Source organism: Leguminivora glycinivorella, chromosome 4 (assembly GCF_023078275.1).
Source record: "Leguminivora glycinivorella isolate SPB_JAAS2020 chromosome 4, LegGlyc_1.1, whole genome shotgun sequence".
Taxonomy (NCBI): domain Eukaryota; kingdom Metazoa; phylum Arthropoda; class Insecta; order Lepidoptera; family Tortricidae; genus Leguminivora; species Leguminivora glycinivorella.
The window spans coordinates 21,240,330-21,262,599 of NC_062974.1; the positions used below are offsets into that span (position 1 = coordinate 21,240,330).

The following is a 22,270-nucleotide window of genomic DNA, read 5'->3' on the forward strand; positions in this document are numbered from 1 at the left end:
GCAACCTTATTTACCGGTACGTAGATAGTAAGTTGACCACGTACAAGTAGTTTAGTGAACTATTTGCTAACCCAGAAACGAATTCAATCTTAGAACGAATTTATCTAGTAATTAACCGCCCATATATGTTATCCATCTCTGCTACCATGCTAAAGCCTAATACAAAATGAGATCCAAAAATTCACAAAATGCCTATAAACATAGTAATTAGTTACATTTAAAGACATATGTAACTCCGTATAGACGGATAAAGTCTAAGAAAAAAACGTACCTCAAAGCCATAGAGAAAAAGGTTCCGTGGCCTAGATGGCGTTACACCTTTGGGGGACGCTCGGCTAGATGGCGCTAATATTCATATTTGACATTTTAACACATATCAAGCTAGGAATATGGGCCAAAATGTCAAATCTGACTTTCAAAAGTTTTAAGCCTATGTCGAGAGATGGCAGTCTATGCACTGTGATTACACATTTTACTTTGACAGTAGCTCTCTATGACACTCGATCCTCTTTGGTTACATTCCATTGGTCACTTCCGATATCAATGCAACTAATGCAAGTGATTGTAATCGTCATAATGTCCAAATTCAGCTGCAGTTAAGAACAAGCGCAGGGTTTACGTAAAACCTTGAGTATGGCGATAACAAAGGATGTTTTTTTGGCGTACAACGTAACGGCTATCGGCACGGTTTCGTAAAACCTACCGAAAACGTGTTTCTGCACATGTTTATAATTGCATATCAGAGATAAGTAATTAATAAAGACATTCCACAAAGTTGCATTCCTCGTCATTGTTGAAATTGATGAAACTGGAAAATTTACATCTTGAGCAACGAATTGAATATTTATAACTAAGTGTCTTAGAGATATACGATATACCATTAAGCCATAGGTACAATCTGCCCTAAGAAATCTGTGATTGGATTGCGTTTGCGTCAATTGCGTGACATGTCGAGGTATATCTATGTCCCGATATTTGTCTAGTTACTTTGAAGTTCTTTGACCTTTATTAATACTGCAAGCTTAGATTTATCCTCAGATTAAAGTATATAAAATATAAATAAAACTGCAATGTCAGGCAGCACAAAGCACTACACAAATCAAATATGGTTTTTACTAATTTGTTGGCAAATAGTGCAACAATAGACGCAGTTGAGCCCTGAGATTAACAGTCCTTATTTTTACATATCCTCATGCATATTTGCACGTTCACGTAACACAATCAAAATTCTCGCTAGTATCGGAGTATGTAATTAGAACTGCGGAGATTAGATATAGATCGGTAAATTATGAGTGACGAAGAAATAAGACATTGTTCTCATAAATCTCACGTGCACACCATCTCGGACGTTTAGCTAAGTGGGGACAATTGCTATATCTCCGATTGCCCGATACTATCGTAAATACCTGAGTGAAAATACTCCATAAAAGTACATAGCTTAGTAAGCATTTTAGTGTAAAAATATTTTGCGTTTGTAGTTTAACTACTCTACGAAGTAGTACTGAAAAAGTTAGTAGTAGTGCGTAATGAATAATCCTTACCATGTCCTTACTAAACTTAGTTGCGAAAAAAATTGCATATTCTATATTAAACACTGATAATAAAGTGAAGTTAAGTGCCCTTAAGTTAAAGCTAAAAATGTATTCGTAATCACGTCTTGTACATCTTTAAATAACCCTATTGAAAACTTAACAGTGCTACTCATTACTTACTCAAAAACCTTTTCCTAGCTTATTTATTCTTGTGTTGTAGTTATATACTTTTGTTTCATAACCTAACACTGTTCATAATTATCATTATCAAGCATTATTTTTATTTCTTATGCATTTCATTCCATGTGATTATCAACGATCGATCTTATTTTTTTTATATAATTGTTATTCAATTCAATGTTTACCTCTCTTGCTGGACTTTTAACTTAAACACCATTCTGCCTATTGATATGCTAATGATTGATATCCTACGTACCTATCCATACTACTTACTACTTAATAATTATAAATGGGAAAGTGTGTGTGTCTGTTTGTTTGTCCGTCTTTCACGGAAAAACGAAGCGACGAATTGACGTGATTTTTTAAGTGGAGATACTTGAAGGGATGGAGAGTGACATAGGCTACTTTTTGTCTCTCTCGAACGCGAGCGAAGCCGCGGGCATAAGCTACTTTATTATAAAGAGAGCTAGTCCTTTTTAAATGTCGCTATAACTACTTTCGTTTGTTACTTAAACACCTACTCGTATCGTGCTTGCCCTTCTGGATTGGTTAGTGAAGACCTATTAATACACCGTGTTTTTTTTTGTTTTCCGTTAAATTCGACATGTCGTTAGGTTCGTTATCAGGAACCAGCCTATACATCACTTTTAATTAAATTCGCAAAAAAAACATTTTTATCTTTTTCATAGGTACATAATAAATGAATTAAATAGTGTGTGAGACTCTTAAGAATAATATTCAAGTTAGTGTCAAGTGACGGCACATGTCAAAACAAATAACATTGGGAAGTGGTAAAAGCTGTCAAACACATGTTCAGTATTATTTTTATTTTTTTAATAACTCGATAACCGCAAGAGTTAAGACGCTAGTTTCTTAGAGAAAATTAATTGTATTTGATCTAAAGAACCATCCCTTAAAGTTAACGGAATTCAATAAAAACAGGGTGTATAGTGCGAATATTATTTTAATGTTCGACCTGTGGTCTATTTCTCAACAGTGATAGTTATCGCCCGACAATGACTCTTCGCCGTTCATTGCCTGTTCAACAAGGAAATATTGACGATGAGTAACTGAATTGTCAGTGTCAAGTGTCAATGTCACTGTGGTGGAATAGCCCACTGCTATGATTGTTTTTAGGGTTCCGTAGTCAACTAGGAACCCTTATAGTTCCGCCATGTCTGTCTGTCCGTCCGTCCGTCCGTCCGTCCGCGGATAATCTCAGTGACCGTTAGCACTAGAAAGCTGAAATTTGGTACCAATATGTATATCTATCACGCCAACAAAGTGCAAAAATAAAAAGTAGAAAAAAATGTTTTATTAGGGTACCCCCCCCTACACGTAAAGTGGGGAGTGTTTTTTTTTTCATTGAAATCCTAACGTGTGATATATTGTTGAACAGGTATTTAAAAATGAATAAGGGTTTACTAAGATCGTTTTTTGATAATATTAATATTTTCGGAAATAATCGCTCCTAAAGGGAAAAAAAGTGCGCCCCCCCCCCCTCTACCTTTGGAACCATATGTTTAAAAAATATGGAAAAAATCACAAAAGTAGAACTTTATAAAGACTTTCTAGGAAAATTGTTTTGAACTTGATAGGTTCAGTAGTTTTTGAGAAAAATACGGAAAACTACGGAACCCTACACGAGCGTGGCCCGACACGCTCTTGGCCGGTTTTTTTAATTCATTGTTATTTTTATCGAGAAACTAGGTTTGGTAGAAACTTTTTACTCACTGGTGCATACCTACCCGTTGTAGGGTTAACAAAACAAAGTGAGCTATAACTGCAGCGGCATAGCTGCAAGCGGGCCGCCCCGTTACATACCGTTACTGGTAATGGCCGTGTGAGATGCAGCGACGTTCAACCCTATACCCTATCTGCCATCTGCCCGTTAACGGGGAGATTCGACTGATTCGACGTGTTCATTGTTCAATCCTAGCTATCTTCTATCGTCAATAAATACGTAGGTATGGAACCTTAACTATCTTCTATCGCTGATAAAATACCTACGTATGTTTTGAGTCTTATCGTTTGTCTGGTAGCATATATTGAGATGAGGTATCTTAGGCGTGCAAGTATAAATAAATAAATATTGGGGACACCTTACACAGATCAACTTAGCCCCAAACTAAGCAAAGCTTGTACTATGGGTGCTAAGCGACGATATACATACTTAAATAGATAAATACATACTTGTATACATAGAAAACATCCATGACTCAGGAACAAATATCTGTGCTCATCACACAAATAAATGCCCTTCCCCAATATGGCATCCCCAAAACCCAGGACCGCGGCTTAGCAGGCAGGGTCACTACCGACTGAGCCAGACCGGTCGGTCGGTCGGTATGTCGAGTAAAAAGTTTCGGATTTATCCGAACTCGTCAATGATGACGAATTTTGATGATTATAGATAACGACTATTCATGTAGTTTGTACAGGTTACACAAAACCTTAACGTAGATTAAAATATTTACACCTAAACCCTCCTCAATAATCATTCTATTGATCAGTATTAAAAACTGCATGAAAATCCGTTCAGTCATTTCTGAGTTTATAGCGCACATACAGACAAACACATTACATAGGTACCAGGGGCGAGGCGTGAAGATTTTCATTAGTAAAGCCGGAGGAGTTTTTGGGATCTGTTTTGTATGGACTTCTAGTCTTCTACAGACACTGCAAAATTTTAGGGAACCCGTTGGGAATCGAGTTGCATCGACGCTACGCCACTGATAGGTACATAGATAAGACAGACGTGAAATGGGACTTTGTTTTATAATATGCATAGATTAAGCAACACATCTATATACATTCCATTTAAGGTTTAATTATTTAATATTCACCCTGACCTATAGTTCTGATTCTACGATTCAAATATTTGGTGTGCAATCGTATATATGTTGCATTATCGATCAATTATTACATATGTTATTAACGTATTAGTCTAATTGTGCAAATGTTGCGTTTCATTTAAAAATGCATTCATTGATCGTAATTAGTTTTCGTATTAATCGTTTCAATTCGGAACAAATTAATTAGAACATTTCGAAAGGACCAATTACTTATATAGTCAAAGCCATTAACTAGTATGAGATTTGAAACAGTTTAATATTATCACTATTATGCCATCTTACATAATAAATATTAGTGCTATTTTACCACAAAAGTATAAAACTGACTAATAGTGAAGAACGAAGTGTATCAATATTTCATCAATACAATTAATAATGTCCATCGATAAAATGGTAACTTTTGTACTCTGAAAAGTCCTACAACTTACTCTTCACTTTTAAATAATTTGTAACTAATACACCCTCTTAGTAAGTCTATCAGATTTATTGGGTTCACTGCCGTCCAAATCATAGGTAAGATCAGAGAGTATACCTACTACAAACGGTCGGTCTGTTCAAATATTGAGCATAAAAGTTACAACTTTATCATCCAAAAGATACAATGTAATTGACAACTATATCATTATACCTAGATATTTTCCTGGCATGAACGTCAAGTTGTTAGTGCTTGACCAAATAAAAACATCGATAATCCTTTTATCGATAAATAGCCTTACATAATAATAATCTCTAAAATCTTGAATAATCATGTAAACTACTAAGGTTCGTTTTATTATTAATGTCCATTTATTTTCAAACATGTGACATATATTATTTTCACACATTAATGTTATATACACATAAATTCAAGCCTATATTCCGTAAACGGGGTAGGCAGAGCACATGAAACTACTTAAGATTCAGTGCCACGGCAATAATTAATGACATATGTATTATAATGTAAGTTATCAATGAACAAAATATCGGAAGGAAGTCACTATAGTGTCACTTCGTTCGTGCCAGAAAAATATCTAGGTATATATCTCATACTAAAGATTAACGAAGTACCTAAACCTAATAGCCTTTGATGACTTTTTTCGCCAGCCTAGTCGGTATTGACGAACTAATGCCTACATATGCATTTAGGTGATACAAAGAGCTGATTAGGCCCTGCGTCTTTGATAACAAAATGCTGTTGACATTATTTCATGTTTAAATAAATGGATATTATCAGTTTAGATTTCTATAGTAATGCCATATAACAATATTTTCAAAGATGTCGCCTGTACTCTGTTCTATAGAAATTTACATTTATAGACTACCATCTGTGTGTATTTGCATTACACAAGTATGCAAATACACACAAATATACCAGGACCTGGCTTATCCTTTTATAGGAGCATAGCAAACAAGGATAAAGTAGCATTTGAGCAAATATGAAATACCTATAATATCAAAGAGCAAATAAAAGCTTTCATTTTTATACAAAGTTCAACGTTGGAGGTAAAAGGTTAATGTCACTAGCTTTCGTTACATTTGTACCTTTGAAACACTCTAAATGTTTAAAGTCATTGTCTTAAAGATCACGACAGAAGCACGAAGTAATAGCTTGGCTACATAAATATAAATTCCACAACTGTAGAGTGTAGGTACATACAGGCAGGCACTTTCCTGAAAATATAGGGAGCTACACAACGTGATGTCTCATTTCCTATCATTTGAATGAGGAAAATGGATGAAACAGTATATTTACCATATAAGTTGTCAAATATCCAAGATTACCATATAGATGGGAAACATATAGGTAGGTACTCTGGAGAGTATGTAAAGGTTTACTTAGAGCTTTCTTTTTAACCCCCCAAGCAAAAACGAAGGGGTGTTATAAGTTTGACGTGTCTGTCTGTGTGTATGTCTGTCTGTCTGTTTGTCTGTCTGTTTGTCTGTCTGTCTGTCTGTCTGTCTATCTGTGTGTGTGTCTGTCTGTGGCATCGTAGCTCTCAAACGGATGAACCGATTTTGATTTAGTTTTTTTTTGTCTGAAAGCTGAGTTTGTCGGTAGTGTTCTTAGCCATGTTTCATGAAAATCGATCCACTAGGTCGCGGTCGGGGGTTTTTTCAAAATTTTAATTTTGTGGTTAGGTTATTTACTTTGATTTGAGCCATATGTAAGGACTGTTAAAAGCATTTGTGCAACTGACGATATAGTTTATAATAATGACAGACTAAGTATAATCGAAAGTTTTCGATTTCCTTTTCAACACACCTGCATGTTCTAAAATAACTAGGCTCTGTTTTGAGTTACTATAATTACCCCTCATTACGAGTCCAGAGCCGGCATAAGCCGCCATATATCGTTCGAATAATTACTGGAATAACCACGTACACTGCGTACTTCTAATAACTACTTACGTGCGGGACACACTTATGACCTGAGACTGGTAGTTAGGTTTCCCGACTTTTGATGATAAGTATTAGAGTCAGTCCAAACTAGCTAACCAAAGATATTGATTCCAAAGACTTGGATTTATAAAACTTTAAACTTCTATCTTCCCTGAAATTATTACGGGTATACTCTTGGGTCGACTCGTTCATTTTTCGTCACGTTCCTAAATTTGTCCGATTCTGCTTTCGTCAGCCATTTTTCATTCGTCAACTTAGTCTGCTGCAGTCATTATCGTCTTTGATCATAATGAGTTGTTGGCTTTTTTCTTATTTCGACTCAATCGTTTTTCGTCATTTCGTATTTGGTCATATTCTAATAAGTTGGTACCGACCTAAGAATACTAAAAAACACGAAAAACATATATTTAACAGTGAACATGCCGAAAGAAGATTATGACGAGTACAGAACGAAACGAATTAAGATAAAGATGAACAACGAAATTGACCGTAGTTGAGAAAGACCATCGATGATCGTGACGAATAAAGAATGGCTGATGAAAGCAGAATCGGACAAATTTAGGAACGTGACGAAAAACGAACGTGTCGACCCAAGAGTATACCTTATTACGGTAACTTAACCCGTGCAAAGTCCAACCCACTCCTAGTGAGTATTATATATTTTGGTCCAACCTATCAGAGCCGTCTGTATTTTTTTTAATTTTCACTTATACGACAGAATATAAGATTAGGTACAACGGGTCGTCATGCTGATTATAGGTAATTTAGTCATTTAGAGTTTCATTTTAAACCTCTTCCCCCTTATTCATAAAATGACACTAAAGTTATCAAGCCGATAAAGTTCGTTTGTCCCTTTCCGACGTATTGGTGTGATAGAAGGGACAAACGAACTTTATCGGCTTGATAACTTTAAGAGTACGTTTATGAATAAGGGGGTTAGTACACATCTGGATATGCTTAATACCAGCTACTTCTTTCAGACGAATGCAACAGAAAAAAATACAAATATCTGAAATGTTTTTCCTGACCGTCTGTGTGCAAACATTCCAAAATGCTGCATAATAAATGCAGCAAACCTAGATACTCGTATATCTACACTCCCGCCTCACGAGTATGAATCATAGCCAATTGAGCCCATGATTGGAGCTCCGTATGGCAATCAGTTCAAGTGCAGGACTCATGCCGGGATTTACAGTCATAAACACATGACGGATATGATGCTACGATTACCGCTTGTCGCTGTGGCGTGGATAAATCTTGTCGTTTGTCGACTTTGTCGCTTTTTGACGTGGAAGTGCAAGAGTGATAAATGGTTTATTTTCAGCGAATAGTGATAAACTTGCCACCATTGCAGCAAGTAGGTACATACACGATATTATGGTTCTAATTCCAATGTTTACGAAAAGTTTTAGTTTGATAGATTAAGCGTCGTAAAAAAGAGATGGACTGATAAGTAAAGAAACGATGATACGCTGCCAGATTAATATTGATCTTCACATTAATTTATGTTGAAGGTTGCAAGTTGCAAAATAACGCGTCCAAAATATTTAACACAACTCTACCTTTATTTATGTAGAGCCGTTTAGTTAGTAGCAAGTTAGTAGTAAACAAAACATATCAGATATACTGAAAAACATAAGTAATAGTTACATGTGCGACTATGCCTATGACTATGACTATGTGTGTCTATGCGCTGCTAAAGCAGAGACGCTTGCGCTGGCTGGGGCATGTGCATCGAATGCAACCTGCTCGTTTGCCACGGCGTGTCATGCTTGGTGCCATAGCTGATGCCAAAAGGAACGTTGGTCGGCCAATGTTACGTTATAAAGATTGCACCAAACGTGACATGCACGCATTTGGCATCCCGGTCCACACATGGGAAAAGCTTGCCGAGGACAGGGACAAATGGCGAAAACTGGTATTCGACGGACGCAAAATCCACGACAACTCTTGGTTTGCGACACTCGCAAGTAAGCGCGCCAAGCGTCATCAGCGCGATACGTGTTCGTCGAGTGCACACTTCACCTGCCCGAGTTGTGGTCGTGTTTGTCGCTCCCGTATTGGCTTACATAGTCATGAAAAACGATGTCGCCCCTCTTGACACTGGTTCTATAGTCTGTTATAGACTTTGAGGCCGATGATGATGAGTTACATGTGACGTGACACACATTTGAAACATACATATATGTATTTTTTGGGAAGCTACTATATATTCTACATTCAATTACAGTTTCTCATTTCAGACTTCAGACTATCAGCCTTACTTAAATTTGAAAGTAGAGATGATATTTTGTTTTAAATGTGAATGTTATCAACTTACCAGAAATACACATAAATTCACGACTCCCATTAAAATCAAATTATTTGAAGAATCCCGACTAGGTACATCCCGCACATAAATGTAAAGGCACTGCAGGAATCAAAGGTGATTACCATAAGGAATGTTTTTGTGACGACCACATTACTATTCCCGGCACTGCCTTCGCACGTGCCCATACTGCACTATCAAAACAAAAGACAGATGCTTCTCAGAACATGGATAAAAAGAAAAAAGAACAATACCGCTTGGACAGCCGAGCCGTTTGAGATCGATACCAATATCTCAAGATGATCGCCATATCACCCAAGTTTAATCCTTAAATCAACCACATAAAGTGCGTTTCACCTGTCGATGCGATGTAGAAGAACTGTACAAGATACGGGTTACCCAAGAAGTCACTAAAGCCGCACAAAGTTAAACCTTAGTGTCACAGCGCAAAGCGCATTTCACTTGATTGACACACCTTAGAAGAACTGTATAAGAAATGAGCTGAGTCCCATGGTCTCTGTACAGGGATGTATCGGCAGGTGTGCTCTACTAACACTGATGTACTCACGCACACAGACGTCACCACGATGCGACGTCCATACACAACAGACTTGCCCTTTATTACCGATGCAGATTGACGGAGAAGTTGCTCTACTTTGGTCCGATCGTGTGGTGATATATTCATATTCTATTAGTAGTTTATCATCGCATCGTAATGAGTTTATTATGTTGATTTGGAAAGTTTAGCCCTTCGTGTTAAATCCGCTTGTAAATCCGATTCATATAGTATATTATATAACGGTAACGTTATGAAGGCTATAAAAGTTGAGTACCGCGGTTAGGTCACGAGGCTTGCCGAGTGGCCTAAGTAAGGTACGAGACTTTTATAGCCTTCATAATGTTACGATTGTTACTGTATACTATACTTTTTCTACGACAGCCAAATACATACGTATTCGAGAATAATAAAATGGGTCACTTACGTACTTCATATCATGAATGGGAACATTTGTGCGGATCTTAGGTATTCTGTCCGCAATGTTGATGGCGAGAACTTGTTGCACAATTCTTCAAAATATGCCAACAACGCGGTTTCAGAGAAAGTTGAAACATTTTTTTGCAATTTCCATGTCAAAACAATCATAACATTTTTGGTGACTTTTCAGGTAACAAATTGTCAGTCACTTTGAGCGCCATAGCCTTGATTTCTTCGGAAGTATATTGTTCACCAGAATCACTCATAATCACTTAAGTTTTTGCACAATAACGTCGAATTAAAACAAACTACACAACACCGAAATATGTAGTTCAAATAGTTTCGTCAAAAGTTTACAAATGTCAAACATACCATAGACAAGAGAAATAGAAAATAAGCCGGTTTTCAATTACGAAAAATATGGTTGCGTTCAAGAATATTTAAATATCGAATGTAAAATTATTGGATAAACTTATGATTTTTACCTTTGTTTTGCAATATCTCATATTAAAAACGCATTTCAGTTTATTTTTTCATCTTGATTTAAATTATGAACCTAAATATTATATTATTTATTAAAGGTTACTTATTGCTGCAAATGAAAACATACCTGATAAATGGAAGTTGTGCTTTTAAAAAAAATTAACAGAACTCCTATATTCATATGATTACTGCTAGCAGTCATCATATGAACCTATAGACAAATAGACTTTCTCATCGTTACTCAAATGAACTTAATTTGGATACCGCTGACAATAATCTAATTGACAGATTTAAGTGCTGGAGTAGAAAAAAATATGATACACCCACCTATTTATTAGCAGTTTCCATTTCTTATACGTGTCGTATCTGCTCGTACAGATTTTACTAACAATCTATCATTTTATTTATAAATTTATAAAATAACGGCCTTTTTGGTAATAATAACTGCAATTTATTTAAATACCTTCTATTGATATGTCTACTTATTAAATAGGATGTTGGAATCTAGTTGTACCCTTTATTGAGTTTAAATAATTAAAATCTACATAATTGTATCTTAATGACTAACAACTCCATATATCTTCCTGCAGCTGTTTTGTTATTTGTTGAATATTCATAGTATATACTCGTAAAATTCGAAGCGATGTCCTAATAATATGATTTATATGATACTTTAGTAAGCGATTCGAACATGTTTAGAAACAATCAACCTTTGTAACATTGATAATAATAGCGGTGGTTTGTTCCCTGACCCCTATATGACAGGTTAACCTAGTTTAGGGCTCAGGACACTATTCCAAGGCTATTTTACATTAACTCCATTATTCATATATACTTTAAGCGATAACATACATCTCATGTAAATGTAATAAGCTGACACTTTGATACCTAAATAAAGCATTTTTCATTTTCATTTTTCAACTTATAAAATAACTGACAGTAGTTAACAAGTAAAAGTCATTAGGAAATTTTAATCATTGTTACCACATTGCGGCACAAAGTAGGTTAAATAGTGTCATTATACCGATAACTTAAAAAGATATCTATTTTATTATTAATTAATGAATGTAAATTCGCATACCAGCACACATTTTCGAAGCCGCATCCGCAGCCCAATTCATTAAAAAAAAAACTCAGCTTTCAAAACTGGAATAAAGTGGAGCATACAGCCATACGGCGCTGGTCGAAGTGGAGGCAACAGCTTTTTTTATGCTCCCAACGTATTCCCGCGCCCCAGCCATCCAACCAGTTCCTTATTCTTACACACTCAAACAGCCAAGCAGCTTGTGCCATGTGCTCAGCCCTTATAAACACCGGATATATTAAATTAAAAATAAAAATATTTTAATTGCTTCCTCTTGAAGAGTTAACAAGTGCAGTGTTATGTTTGCGAAGATTTCAGTGTTCAGTGACTATGGATGCCCTAAGTGTTGTGGTTAAAACGAGCTATAATATTTTCAAACAGTTTTCGGAACAACACAAGCCCGTAAGTTATTATGATCTATTTATAATTAATGATTTTAACATCGCGCTCGAGAATTCTTGTATGTTTATGTGGGGTATATTTGGTAATATTATAACCGGGATTGTTTTGACTACACCGTCTATTATAAGCTTTAATCCGTAGATTGATTAGATAGATTGTAAATACAGAATATACCTGAAAATATAATACCTACCTTTCTTTCAACTGAGAAGTTTTGTGTGCTTTCTCATGAATTCTCCGATTCGGTCTTTTGCGTCTGGGTCACTGAATTTTGACAGATATTTGACATGCATCGGTGATAAATAAAACTGACAACCGAAAAATGCGCTAAAAATCAAAACATGTTAATCAAATGGGAAACATGATCGCTGAAAATGTAGTCATAAAGGCCATGAGCAGGGTACGTTGAATTCCAGGCATATGCCTATTAACTGTCTTTTACTTTTTTACTCACGCACTTCTTAACATTCCGTAAATAATGCGCTCAATCGCGCCGCGCCGCGGCGTTCTTGCGATGCTGATGCGAATCGCTTCATTAATGCTATTTATTAATAAGGATCGTTTATATTTAATTGATCTAATTAACAGTGGTGCGATGCGAAATTGTAGATATTTAAAAGCATATTATGTAAACCTTCATTTATAATACTTATCAAATCGATATGTGTTTATGACTCTCTCTGTGTATACTAATATTTTTAATATAACGTACGTAAATATGTCTGTCATGTGGATATTTTATATTAGTTAGTGTTATTACCTGTTCAATCTTAATCCGTTCTTTATGACTACATATTTAAAATGTGATAAATATGAAGATAGTTTCAGATCCAATGAAGGAAACAAGGTAATTTAAATTAATCATCATCATAGTAGGTATATATTTAGGTACAGTTTTTTGGCGTAAGTTACATTACAAGTCAAAAAGGCACTCGTAACGATATTTAAAAATAATCGTGATATGCACGCACGTTTTATCAAAAAAAAAAGATTCGGTGGAATAAGCCAATGATGATTCTAAAATTGAAAATAGTTATTTGTTATACAAGGGGGCAAAGTTGTATTTTAACGCCGAGTATGGAATTGAAAAACGAGCTAGTGAAAAGGTTCTATAGTTGAAGTTTTTTAACACACGAGAAGTATAATACATTTGCACCCGAGTGTAACACAAAACTTTTCCCCTCACTATAGCGAGGAAACTACAACGCAAAAAATGCGTTTATCACTGCTTTTCTAGTAGTTCCACAGGTGGTAAATCATCTATATTACTAGATTCACCTACTTTTATCAATTTTAAAGCAGTTAATTTGATTTTATTCAAGGCCAAATTACTTTACCCACTAGTGAATAAAATTCGTTTTTACCCACTGGTATTAAAGGACAAAACACGTGTTTCCGAGCTAGTGAGGGGAAAAAAATATTTCACTGACTAACTCAAGTTGCAATCCAATAAGTTTCGTATCGTAGAACCAGTAACATCCTAAGTAAATCAAGTTCGTTCTGGATTAGTCGAAGCTAGTTTTTCAGGCTTAAGCTAAGAGCAATCGTGGCTCCGCTTCGTCTGAACAGCTTTAGGATTAAAACAAACAGACTAACAAGACTGCTCCACGACTTGCTACTTTGTAAGAGTGGTACTGTTTTTTAACCGACTTCATGTTGAGTGAAGTGGTGTACTAAAAGTGAGGCCTATGGGCGATAAAGGGATGATATGACTATGATGATGATGAATGTTTTTGTCGTGGCACTTATTTAGGTGTAACAATACTGGCCTGGCTAGCCAAGATGACTATCGAGTACACGAACACTGAACGCGTAGAAAAATGTAACGAAAACCATGTGATAATTTCCATGTTAACAATTGATTAGCGTTTAAAGATTGTCATCTCCGTTTTAGTCAGGCCCCTGATAGTCATATCGAATCGAAAATACCGACTTACAGCTGTTTCTGATATTCTGATATGATCTGTATAACAAAAATCTTCTTTAGCTAAAATATTTCTAGGATAGGTAGTTAGGTAGGTTTAGGTTGCGTGCGTCCCCGTTTGAATCTTCATATCTTGGTGGTCCCGTGGAATTATCCCCGTCTTCTCCCAGAAGTTCCTGTCAACGTCCCTATTGCCAACCCTAACCTAAAACACTCCTTATGTAGGCCTCATGGTATGGACGGTAAAAGAAACGATCGGTTCGTTTCGTGGTTAAATTTACTTAAAATATAAATTTTGATTCTTGAAGAACTGAGCGGAGCGTGGAGTAATATGATTAGGTACATTAATTTTGCTGTGCATCTTGCATTTTGAAACCTGATCACTGGAACATTACGCCATGCATAACAAGAAAACGTTGTCCATTAATTTAATTTTTAATTTAGTTTAAACCTGATACTTTATCCTGGTTGTATTTCTAAACAACATTGGGTAACCTGTAAAGTCAGCAACACAATATCTTTCAAGAATGTAGATATCTGGCAAAAAATTACTTTACGTATATTTGGCTATTGGCAAATATTGGTATGGGTATAACATAAGTAGGAACGATATTAACAACATATATGTACAGATAACTCTATCTGCTATTATTGAATTTTGTCTCATCAGTTGACTGAATTGAGCCTCAATTATGTGTACTATGTTTTGTATAGTAATTAATCAACTGTCAGCACTTTCGTTGCCTATAGTGATGCATTCATATCCTTTTTAAAATGTTTTTCAATTAACCTTTTTGCTGTATGAACTTTATATTATAACCTTTATGTGTGTAATTTACTCTTCATTATCTCTATTAATTTATTATTAATTCATTGTCGTAGATGGAGACATCAGGCGGTTCGGAAAGCTCGAGCGGCGAAGACGCGGAGGCGCGGCGGTCGCGGCGCGGGCACGTCCTTGCAGAACTCCTGCAGACGGAGCGGGTCTACGTGCAGGAGCTTGGCTCCATACTCACTGTAAGCATTCTACAGATTCCTCTTATACTAGTAGTTGCGATGACTGGCCAGTCGCTTGGGCGGAGACTATAGGATAGAAGCTAGGCGATTCAGGAGAGAGCGGCGAAGACGCGGAGGCGCGGCGGTCGCGGCGCGGGCACGTCCTTGCAGAACTCCTGCAGACGGAGCGGGTCTACGTGCAGGAGCTTGGCTCCATACTCACTGTAAGCATTCTACAGATTCCTTATACTAGTAGTTGCTAGAGTTGTGCCTGCTCGTTCACTGAAAAGATCGCTCCCAACTAGTACCATCTCCGAAGTGTACTAGTTCGTTCTTTTAGGACATTTAGTACAGTAGTATACCGAGAGAGCGAGAGACAAATTGTGCATATGGCGTACAGTAACGCTCGTTCGTAATACTAGCCAAGAGCTGATCGGCCGTTTTCGCGCGCTCTCGGTCCGAGTGAGTCGGTTCTAGTTCGGTTGCGGTCGGATCACACGGCTCTTCGCTCCCATTCTGTTGCGCATGTGTGAGTGTAGTTAGAGTTACTAAATGTACTAGAGAGCGGAATCATTTGGGAGTAGTTTGGACTAGTACAGTGCAGGGAATCGTGTCTTTTGTACTATTAGTACATGTACTACACAAGCCTAGTAGTTGCGATGACTGTCCAGTGTCTAGGGCGGAGACTATAGGGTAGAAGCTAGGCGATTCAGAGAGAGCGACGCGGAGGCGCGGTGGTCGCGGCGCGCTCCCTGTAGTCACTTCACTATCGTTCCATGATGCAGTCACTGTCTAGGGTGGAGACTAGGCGGTATAGAGTTGATTTTCAGTGTAAGACGCGGTCTCGGACAATACCTGTACGAGTTTGAATTCAATACCTAACCTAAGTAACCTATGTAACCTATGTAATCTCGTTATTTCCTAGTACCTATCATTTAAACGGCGTTTAGGTTCTATCTACCAATTATGTCATGCGCAGTATCTTTCATCACATGACGCATGCTGCTAACGTCATTAACCACGTAACCTTAACCGGTAACTGAAAAGAAAATTCATCATCATTCATCATTTCCCTAATGCAAATCAGCTGATTGATAAATGTCCTTGCGTCCCGCTTCATTGATTTGCACGATATCTCCGCACGTATTCACCATGTCGATGCGCGCTCTGAAAACCAATGGCATTAGTATGCAAGTAGAGCGTGATCTACATCGGCAGCCGGTGCAGTCGCCGGCCCGTGCGCATGTGCATCGGATGCGCGCGCAGCGGACCGTCGAGCGCGCGCGCCCGGAACCGAGCGATGCACACGCATTCGCGCTCTGCACGCCGCTCCAAGCTCTCCGTCGCGTGCTCGCCCTCACCATGAAATATGGAAAATATGACCTACATAAATCATCCGCCAACGTCAGCGTCGGCACCTCCTACTCCTGGTACTACAGAAAAAATGACAACCCCACCACCCGAAAGAAGAAAAAACTTACCCGCTCTGCGTCAGATTCCACGCTATTCAGTGATTACGCGAACCAAATAGCGTTATTCGAGAAAGAAAAGGCCTTCCGGAAAAAGTGTAAGAAGTCAGTGAGTGATGTCGGCAAAACTGGACGTGTTAAATATAATCCACGGAACATTAAACCGGTGTATATGGAACCGTTCACTGGGAACTTCTTCTACGGCAAGACGCTTCCCGGTTACGAATACAAGAAGTCTGAAGAGAAAATCACTTATTTGCCAGACTCAGATGCTATAACGGCATCTGAGTCCCTGACAACTGCGGAATCCCTCACGACTACGGCTCCCACGGTTGTCGATGCCCCTGAACTAGTGCGAAACCCGCTTTATGGATGTGCTGAAGCAGATGTACAAATACCGACGCCACAATACTCAACCGATTCAACTGCTTCAAAGGATTCGCAACTAAAATCGTCTAGTTGCACAGAACTAAGACGGACAATGTGTAGCAGCAAGAACAATGAAGACATTCTTTCGAATATATTGAAGGATTACAAAAGAATTATGAAAGAGTGGAACACGACTATCGATGATCATTACTTTTCCGTTTCCCACAGCAATAAAAGAGCCTTCACTATGTGCCGACGGAGCAATACTGATAGCTACGTTCGCAGTCTCCACTCTACATTATCGTGCCGGAAACCCAGCCGATGCCACAAGTCTACGAGCAACAAATACTATCACTACGCTTACTCACAAAACCTAAACAGCAGAAGAGAAATGCCAAAAAGAGCATCCACTTTAAATCGGAATCAAACCTTTGGAAACTGGTCTTCTACATTGCAGAATTTCAAGAAAAAGACTAAGTTCTGGAAATTCAGCGAGAGCCTGTCGCCTTCCGAGTGCAAATGCTTAGAAGCGATTTATAGAGATTACGACAAGCGTCTGCAAGATTGGTGCGATACGATCAGCCACTGTTCAACGCTAATTAGTTCGGTAATCATTCGAGTATCTAATTTATGTGAACGTGTACAACAAAGCGCATTTAACACGGTAGTCGTTTATGTCACGTAATAACATTATAAATCAGTTCTAGTTAAGCATTTAATAGATTTTCAAAACGTTAATGAAGTCAATGTATGACGACAACGCACGCAAAAGTATTCAACACTCTCTGACAATGCAAATTAAGTTGTAATAAATAATTCCATATAATTGTACTCATGTGTAAACACTTTCACATCAAGACAAATCAAGTTTCCACCAACCAAATGCTCGAATGCTTGTACATGTACACTGCCTCTTGATTCGTAATCTAATCCGATTGTGACTGATGTTTGTTCGAGAACTATGCAACCTATTGCAATCTCCTTGTCTCCTTCCAGGGTTACAAAGAGGAGATCGAAAAGCCCGAGAACCAGCACCTCCTGCCGGCGACGCTGGTGGGCCAGGCCGATGTGCTCTTCGGAAACCTGCACGAGCTCTTCACATTCCACCAAGACGTGTTCCTTAAGGACCTGGAGCGGTCCATATCGGCTACCGAACTCGTTGCCCTCTGTTTTGTTGAGAAGGTAAGATTTATTTATTTAGTTGCGTAGTTGGAGTTGGATCGACGAGGAACAGGTGTAACTCAGCTTGTAACACCAATTAATTGATTATAGCCAAGTTATGTAGCAATGGTATTTCCATTGCATTAAACGCGTCAAGTACCAATAAACTTACGTGATCATTAAGTCACGTATAGCTCAGTTAACTCTCAAAGGATGGTTGCGAACACCTGTTTTATGATGTGTCTTGTTGTATCGGTTTAAACAGAAACATGCTAAAATCCCCATATTTTGAAATTCTTTTGTACTTCAAATCAGGGATTATCTGACTGCGATGAAGACTTGAGAACCTTGGGAATCGGAACTCTTACTATACCCAACCGCAACCCAACCTAAAGTCATGTTTCTCTTATGGTGTTACCAACAATATTCCACTGGTCCAAAGTCTTTGTTCAATGAGCATTTGCGTTTGACTCTTGAGATGTAAATACACTTTGGACCTAGACAGGTGAAATGCCAACCGAAGAGATAACAGGATGAGTCACAAAAAATAACACTAATTGTTGTCCACAGCGCGAGACATTCTTCCGACTCTACAGCTACTACTGCCAGAATATCCCCCGGTCAGAAAGACTGCGGGAGACTCTAGTTGACACCCACCTCTTCCTTCAAGCGTGCCAGCTGCGGTTAGGACACAAGCTCCCCTTGGCCGCGTACCTACTCAAGCCAGTGCAGAGGATCACCAAATATCAGCTGTTATTAAAGGTACATAATTTACTTATGTACTTATTATAAGTAAGACATGAAAAAAACGCTTACTAATTTACAAGTTGACATGGCCAACATCATTTTTCTGAAAAAGGCTGGCACTTGGCAATAGACGTTGCCTATATGCCTATATTTTCAGTTTCACAGTGGACTTGTAAAGGAGATTCTCAATTAAACACATGTTAAATTCATATTTATAATTATTTAGTAAACGAAACCATTAGTCTTGTTGTCTCTTGTCTCGTGGTTGTCTCATATAAAGTTGTTGTTATATCGAGTCATGTTTTATTTAGAAGTTATTTTAATACAGAACGTTTCTGGAATAAACGGGTTACAAGGGTATGCAACTATGCAGTTTAACATAAACAAACTCGTTCTATTTTTAACTGTCCACCTGTTCTTGTTTATCACAAACTCGGCACAATATGGGGTTCTTCAAGAAGCAGGTATTTAGGGTTCTCAAAGGTCGGCAACGCATAAGTGGCTCCCCTGATGTTGCTTATGTCCATGGGCGGCGATGACTGCTTACCATCAGGCGGCTCGTCTGCTCGTTTGCTGCCTATTTCATAAAAAAAAAAAAAAAAAAAAATATGTTAGCAGGCGACTTAAACTGTGTCCAGACTAACTTACTCATAGTAATATTTATTTTATTTTAGTAGTAGTACTTACAGGGTGGCCCAAAATTACGTTGATATTTTTTAGGCCTATAGATATTTGCGTTTCTACTGCAAAGCCAAAGGAGGATATCTTGAAGACGATTCGATTTATTTGGTCAAAAATTATTTTTGGGCAACCCTGTAAATAGAGGCTATTATTGTAATGCAGAATCAATAGACATTTAGTAGTTATTATGTCATTGATTAATGAAAGCGTGAAATGTGATTCAAAATAGTAGGTAGGTAAGCATTTGTTAAGATAAATATTAATGATATTTAGCATGCAGACATTTTTCTAGAAATAATAAATCATTAACGATTCGACAAACATTTTAATAAATGATAACCGAAACAAGTTCTACAGATTTTTTTATTTATAGCTTTTTTGCTCATAACCAACCACATTTTTTACTAACAATGAACATAGATCAATATTGAAATGTATTTATTCGGCAGGACCTCCTGCGGTACAGCGAATGTGGCTCCATGAGCTCGAACCTCCAGCAGGCGTTGGACTGTATGCTGGTCGTCGTCAAATGCGTCAACGATTCTATGCATCAGATAGCCATCACCGGCGTACCGGTAAGCCTTAGTTCCGTATAAACTTTATTGCCACATTTATTTTAGATTTTTAGAATAAACATACACTACACAGTCCATATTTATTAAGCTAAAACTGTGCAAAAAAGTGAACCTTCGTTGCATGGAAGTTATGCTATATAGGTGCTAAGCGAGTATTGCGGACTGTAGGTACCACATAATATGTGTACCACCACCACATAATTATGTGTAATTGTGTGGTGTATTCACTATGCAGACGTTGTTACAAAGTCTAGAACGTATGGCTTTTCTCCCAGTCGAGCAGAGTTCGAGAGCCGTGAATAAGAAGGTAGCATTATTTACTATAATTTACCCATATTACCATACCCCGTTGAAGATTTCTCCAGCGACAAATCAGTCAACGACTCAACTCGACGTATGTATAGGCTCTATATAAATTAAAAGGCAGGTCTACTCAAGTACTGCATTTTAAACTTAGTTGCCATTTCCTGGCAACTAAGTTTAAAATGCAGTACTTGAGTAGTTCAGTTATTTATAAATTAAATACATGTTTATTTTATCCCACGAGGTTGACAGTTTGTCAGTCAAACGATTTGGTTTCTTATTACCATTGAATAGGACCGTTGAGTGATGGATGTTCCCACGGGTGCAAACTTGCGGATGGAAAGTTAGTCACGCGAGGGCAGCGGTAGTTTCAATATCTTGAATTACGTCAATTATTGAATAAGAAATACCTGTGCCGTTACGTAGTTTAATTATAGTGTAACCTCCTTATAAACGTAGGTACACTAAAGTTATCAAGCTGATAAAGTTCGTTTGTCTCTTTCTATCACACCAATACGTCGGAAAGGGACAAACAAACTTTATCGGCTTTATAACTTTATTGTCCCAGATTTGTAAGAACCTCTTTTTGACACATGACAGCGTCCACAAAACGTAAACTCGCGCAACGTAATGAAATTTTAAATAAAATCCTGTAATAATATTTAAAAAAATCAAGTACTTAAAAACAATATTTCGCTTACTTTAAACATAATCTAACACATGTTACATTTTTGCGGATCTTCTTTTGATAAAATTAATATTTTCGGAAATAATCGCTCCTTAAGTAAACCCCCCCCCCCCCCTCTAACTTTTGAACCGTATGTTTAAAAAATATGAAAAAATCTCACGCTCTTGGCCGATTTTTCTTCTATCTGAATAGTAAGAGCTTGTGATTCCGAAAAATAACATATCTAATATATTTTGGTTTTATCATGGTTTACCTACTTAAGTAGGTATTGTCTAAAGTAAAGAAGGCAACATCTGCGCTTTAGTAGGATGGTCATGTATGTTAACTTGTAAATCTAATCGTCTGGACTGAAATTGTTTATTCATGAAGTTTCTTCCGTATCTCCCCGTTGCATCTGAATTTGATACGGACGATTCGCTTTTTACGCTTCATCGGCCCAGTTTTATGAACCTTTACCATCTTAAGTAATTAAATAACGATTTTTTTTATCAACACTCGGAACAAACTCCCGTCATTTAAAATTTCATCCTGTTCCGTACAACATAAACTCCTGTGTGCCTATATCAACGTTTTAATATGCCATATAATGGCTCTAGACTGTGTACGAACCACTCAAACTCATAAATGGGTCCTAAATATATTTGAACTGACGAGCGTTTTCCGGAACTATTTGTATAATACATCAGTAAGTGTATGTAGGGAAGAAATCAAATTATTTTATTAAATATTTTTTTGATTTGTTTTTTTAAGTAGTAACACTACTATATATAAATTATAAACTGAAATAGATACCATACACTAAAGAAAAAGCGATCAAGCCCACTGGTGGCGAAGGCGGGAAGGTGTTTAGCCTTCAGAGATAACATACACTAGAGAAATTTCGACGGGTACCTCGGCGGTCGAGGTGGTGTAACAGTTTAGCATTTCAGCCGCGTTAGCTGGAGACCCGGGTTCGTTTCCCGGCTTCGCCACCAGTGGGCTTGATCGCTTGTTCTTTAGTGTTGGGTATCTATTTCAGTTTAGTCAGCAGTTTAATTAAAAATAAAAAGGAAATAAACAACTCAAATCCAGTTACGTAATTTTTTTCAAGCCGTAAAATATTGTTAGCGGTAGTTAGTTACCTTGTACATAGTAAACAAAATAAAGTTGTAAAAAAAA

General features: G+C 37.4%; 1 protein-coding gene across 8 annotated transcripts in view; it reads left to right on the top strand.

Moving 5' to 3' along the window:
* Positions 1 to 22,270, top strand: part of LOC125225514 (guanine nucleotide exchange factor DBS-like) — a 180,343-nt gene that overhangs the window by 149,262 nt on the left and 8,811 nt on the right. For 7 of the 8 annotated variants that reach the window (XR_007176992.1, XM_048129269.1, XM_048129262.1 and 4 more), the window contains exons 12-16: positions 15,006 to 15,053; positions 15,257 to 15,343; positions 17,954 to 18,139; positions 18,689 to 18,880; positions 19,996 to 20,121. Coding sequence is in view for 7 of the 8 variants with exons in the window: in XM_048129269.1 (XP_047985226.1) it covers positions 15,006 to 15,053; positions 15,257 to 15,343; positions 17,954 to 18,139; positions 18,689 to 18,880; positions 19,996 to 20,121 (639 nt within the window). In the remaining variant the exon portion in view is untranslated. Of the gene's footprint in view, positions 1 to 15,005; positions 15,141 to 15,256; positions 15,344 to 17,953; positions 18,140 to 18,688; positions 18,881 to 19,995; positions 20,122 to 22,270 lie in introns of all 8 variants that reach the window. The other variant, XM_048129263.1, reaches the window with a different exon arrangement.